Genomic DNA, 5,000 nt, shown 5'->3' on the forward strand with positions numbered 1-5,000 from the left:
GGAGTCTGGTCTGCAGGCTGAGGGTCAAGACTACGTATCCCATGAGTCTCAGGGACGGGACTTTGTCTCCCATGCGTCTCAGGGACAAGACTGCGCATCCCAGGAATCAGATGATGTGTTTGTGACAAACGTGTCTCCAAAGAAAGCATCAGAACACAACAGGACACTGGCAGACATCGAATTGGAGACGGATCCAAGGAATGCGTCTTGTAATAAGCCAGAGATGGCGGCTTCACAGCATGGGACTTTGGAAAGTGAGGGTTTGAAGGTTGGTTCACAGCAAACCCCAGGAACAGAGACCGTTCCCGGAGAAGATACAGATACAGAAGCAGAAGAAGAACTCCCATTCGAAGCGGAGGTCCAACGGGCGTCGTCGGTTGGAACACAAACCAGACAGCCAGCGGCTAAAGCTAGCCGATGTGTCCGTCCAAAACTCTCCAGGATGGGCCGAATCCCCTCCTTGTCCTCGTCTTCCTCACTGGAAGGAAGCAGGTGAGTAGCCCTCTTACATTCTACTTTCTTTTATATTATTATTCGTTTGGGGTTTAGGAAGCTGAACCATGTGACGCAACGCCTTCACTGGAGGAACCCACCGGTGCAGTGAACAGAACTAAACATGTCCTACTTTCTGTTGCCCCCAAAGGACCCTGGGAAGCACGGAGGCTTTGGAGCCCCATCCATCGTTAGGAACCCACCCGCTCTCGACCCCGAAGTCTCCCTCGCTCCACGCCTGCACCCAGCCCTCCCCCTCCTCGCCCCCCGCCGCCTCCCCCGTCCTCCCCCCGACCTACAGCCAGGCCCTGGGCCTCCGGTCCCGGCAGCACAAGCCGGGCTGCCGGGCAGCGCTCCAGGAACAGGGACCCCCCCTGGCCGAGGGGTACCAGGAACGCCCCACCACCTCGTCTCCGCCCCAGCCCCGCCCCCAGGAGCTGACGGCCAATGACCTGCTGAGGCACAGGTACACGCGCACGCTCGAAGAAACGCGCGCACACACGTAAACACACAACCGACCTCAACTGACCCGGACTCCCTTATATGGGCTTGCAGGATGTTTTACAACGAGGAGCTGGGAGCATCGGATCGTTTCTATGGGAACCAGCCGCAGCTGTTGCAGCTCTGCTATGCCCTCTACAACATCCTGGTTGCCAGGTAACATAACATGTACTCTTAACTGCACTTTAAACTCAGAGATGGTAGTAAAGGGAATGTAGATTAGAGATGGTGTTAATGTTATAAACGTGTTGTCTTCAGGTCAGAGATGGTGTTAACGTTATTAAGGTGTTGTCTTCAGCTCAGAGATGGTGTTAACTTTGGAGTTTTGTTGTCTTGAGGTCAGAGATGGTGTTAACGTTAGAGATGCGTTGTCTCCAGGTCAGAGATGGTGTGCTACCTGGTGATGGTGCTGAACCACATGGTTTCGGCGAGCTGTCTCACCCTGACGTTGCCCGTGTGTGTCTTCCTCTGGGCCATGCTGTCTGTCCCCCGGCCCAGCAAGAGGTTCTGGATGACGGCCATCATCTATACTGAGGTACGTTGAACTGTGGTCAACTTCGGAGTGTGAACATACAACGTAGGACCCATTCGGTTAACAAAGTGAAGAGTTTTTATTCAAATTAGTGAAGGCAAAGTCTTTGTTGCCTGGAGACCTTCCTGATCACGGGACCTCAAACTGTGTTTCGCTGTCGTTTGGCTGTTGATGTGCATGTATCTATGGGAGGAGGCGTGGCTGTGGCTCAATGCCTCGTGAGTGACAGGTGTCATTGCCAATCAGTGGCAGGTGCTCCGGAAAATACTGTTGTGGATCAGTTCTAAACAAGGCTGCGGTCGAATAGTCCTTTTTACTTAGAATGGTTCCTTAACGAGTGAAATTACCCGAAGAGTATGTAAGCCATGATAAGATGTTCTAATTCTCTAAATGCTAGGAAAGAAGAAAGGTGCTTCAATGCTTCCTTTCTGATCTCCTTTAGCCTATCATTAAAATATTGTAAATGAATGATTCATTGATTCAAACCTCGTCCGCTCTTCGTCTCTCTGTGCCCCAGGCTGCCATCGTGATAAAGTACTTCTTCCAGTTTGGGTTCTTCCCGTTCAACCAGAAGATGGAGCTGGACCGCTCCAAGCCCTTCCACCCGCCCAACATCCTGGGGGTGGAGAAGAAGGACGGCTACGTCCTCTATGACCTCCTGCAGCTGCTGGCCCTGTTCTTCCACAGGTCCATCCTCAAGGTACAGGCACTGCCGGGGGTCAGGTTCACCGTACTGCAACAGAGCTCTCGGTGGGAATGTACCGCTACATTGGTACCGGTACTTGTACTTTGCAACAAGATTTGAAAAGTGAATTTTCAAATCTTGACTCAGATGTCAGTTTCCGTCCTCCGTCCTACTGACTGTGAGGCTAAGTTCAACGTTGAATTGATCCTCAAAGTCATTAACGGCCGAGCCAACGGCAAAATGATGCTTCATTGGCAGCCGAAACCAACACCCAGCTCAAAATGAGTGTATATATATCTTTAACTATCTTTATCGATACATACATATAAATATATATATTATTTATTTTTTCACTATTGTTCTAAATATTAGCCGTGGTGAATGATGTTTTTCTGGGCTCTCCTGTCCTGATGTCGTTGGGTCCTCCAGTGCCACGGCCTCTGGGACCAGAACCCAGTCCAACAGGAGCCCAGAGCCGGCCCCTCCCCCAGCTCAGAAGACCCCCCTGCTCCTCCACAGGACCTGAAGACTGGCCCCTCCATCCCGGGGTCACCGGAAGGTAACCAAGATACAGACACACAGAGACAGAATACAGACACTCACTGAGGGACAGAATACAGACACACAGAGACAGAATACAGACACTCACTGAGGGACAGAATACAGACACACAGAGACAGAATACAGACACTCACTGAGGGACAGAATACAGACACACAGAGACAGAATACAGACACTCACTGAGGGACAGAATACAGACACACAGAGACAGAATACAGACACTCACTGAGGGACAGAATACAGACACACAGAGACAGAATACAGACACTCACTGAGGGACAGAATACAGACACACAGAGACAGAATACAGACACACAGAGACAGAATACAGACACACAGAGACAGAATACAGACACTCACTGAGGGACAGAATACAGACACACAGAGACAGAATACAGACACACAGAGACCGAATCAGACACACAGAGACAGAATACAGACACACAGAGACAGAATACAGACACTCAATGGGGGACAGAATACAGACACACAGAGACAGAATACAGACACACAGAGACAGAATACAGACACACAGAGACAGAATACAGACACTCACTGAGGGACAGATTACAGACACACAGAGACAGAATACAGACACACAGAGACAGAATACAGACACTCACTGTGGGACAGAATACAGACACACAGAGACAGAATACAGACACTCACTGAGGGACAGAATACAGACACACAGAGACAGAATACAGACACTCACTGAGGGACAGAATACAGACACTCACTGAGGGACAGAATACAGACACTCACTGAGGGACAGAATACAGACACACAGAGACAGAATACAGACACTCACTGAGGGACAGAATACAGACACACAGAGACAGAATACAGACACTCACTGAGGGACAGAATACAGACACTCACTGAGGGACAGAATACAGACACACACTGAGGGACAGAATACAGACACACAGAGACAGAATACAGACACTCACTGATGGACAGAATACAGACATACAGAGACAGAATACAGACACTCACTGAGGGACAGAATACAGACACTCACTGTGGGACAGAATACAGACACTCACTGAGGGACAGAATACAGACACTCACTGAGGGACAGAATACAGACACACACTGAGGGACAGAATACAGACACACAGAGACAGAATACAGACACTCACTGAGGGACAGAATACAGACACACACTGAGGGACAGAATACAGACACACAGAGACAGAATACAGACACTCACTGAGGGACAGAATACAGACACACAGAGACAGAATACAGACACTCACTGAGGGACAGAATACAGACACACAGAGACAGAATACAGACACACAGAGACAGAATACAGACACTCACTGAGGGACAGAATACAGACACACAGAGACAGAATACAGACACACAGAGACAGAATACAGACCCTCACTGATGGACAGAATACAGACACTCACTGTGGGACAGAATACAGACACACAGAGACAGAATACAGACACTCACTGAGGGACAGAATACAGACACACAGAGACAGAATACAGACACTCACTGAGGGACAGAATACAGACACACAGAGACAGAATACAGACACTCACTGAGGGACAGAATACAGACACTCACTGAGGGACAGAATACAGACACACAGAGACAGAATACAGACACTCACTGAGGGACAGAATACAGACACACAGAGACAGAATACAGACACTCACTGAGGGACAGAATACAGACACACAGAGACCGAATACAGACACACAGAGACAGAATACAGACACACAGAGACAGAATACAGACACTCACTGAGGGACAGAATACAGACACACAGAGACAGAATGCAGACACACAGAGACCGAATACAGACACTCACTGAGGGACAGATTACAGACACACAGAGACAGAATACAGACACACAGAGACAGAATACAGACACTCACTGAGGGACAGAATACAGACACACAGAGACCGAATACAGACACACAGAGACAGAATACAGACACTCACTGAGGGACAGAATACAGACACACAGAGACAGAATACAGACACTCACTGAGGGACAGAATACAGACACACAGAGACAGAATACAGACACACAGAGACAGAATACAGACACACAGAGACAGAATACAGACACTCACTGAGAGACAGAATACAGACACACAGAGACAGAATACAGACACACAGCGACAGAATACAGACACTCACTGATGGACAGAATGCAGACACTCACTGTGGGACAGAATACAGACACTCACTGAGGGACAGAAT

General features: G+C 49.0%; 1 protein-coding gene across 1 annotated transcript in view; it reads left to right on the plus strand.

Moving 5' to 3' along the window:
* LOC130377017 (piezo-type mechanosensitive ion channel component 2-like) overlaps positions 1-5,000 on the plus strand; it is a 108,037-nt gene that overhangs the window by 27,277 nt on the left and 75,760 nt on the right. The window contains exons 38-44 of the mRNA XM_056583959.1: positions 1-492; positions 644-754; positions 794-958; positions 1,048-1,149; positions 1,372-1,528; positions 2,043-2,225; positions 2,640-2,769. The exon at positions 1-492 is cut by the window's left edge and continues 65 nt beyond it. Of these exons, the coding sequence (XP_056439934.1) occupies positions 1-492; positions 644-754; positions 794-958; positions 1,048-1,149; positions 1,372-1,528; positions 2,043-2,225; positions 2,640-2,769 (1,340 nt within the window). The remainder of the gene's footprint in view (positions 493-643; positions 755-793; positions 959-1,047; positions 1,150-1,371; positions 1,529-2,042; positions 2,226-2,639; positions 2,770-5,000) is intronic.

Source organism: Gadus chalcogrammus, chromosome 23, assembly GCF_026213295.1.
Source record: "Gadus chalcogrammus isolate NIFS_2021 chromosome 23, NIFS_Gcha_1.0, whole genome shotgun sequence".
NCBI lineage: Eukaryota > Metazoa > Chordata > Actinopteri > Gadiformes > Gadidae > Gadus > Gadus chalcogrammus.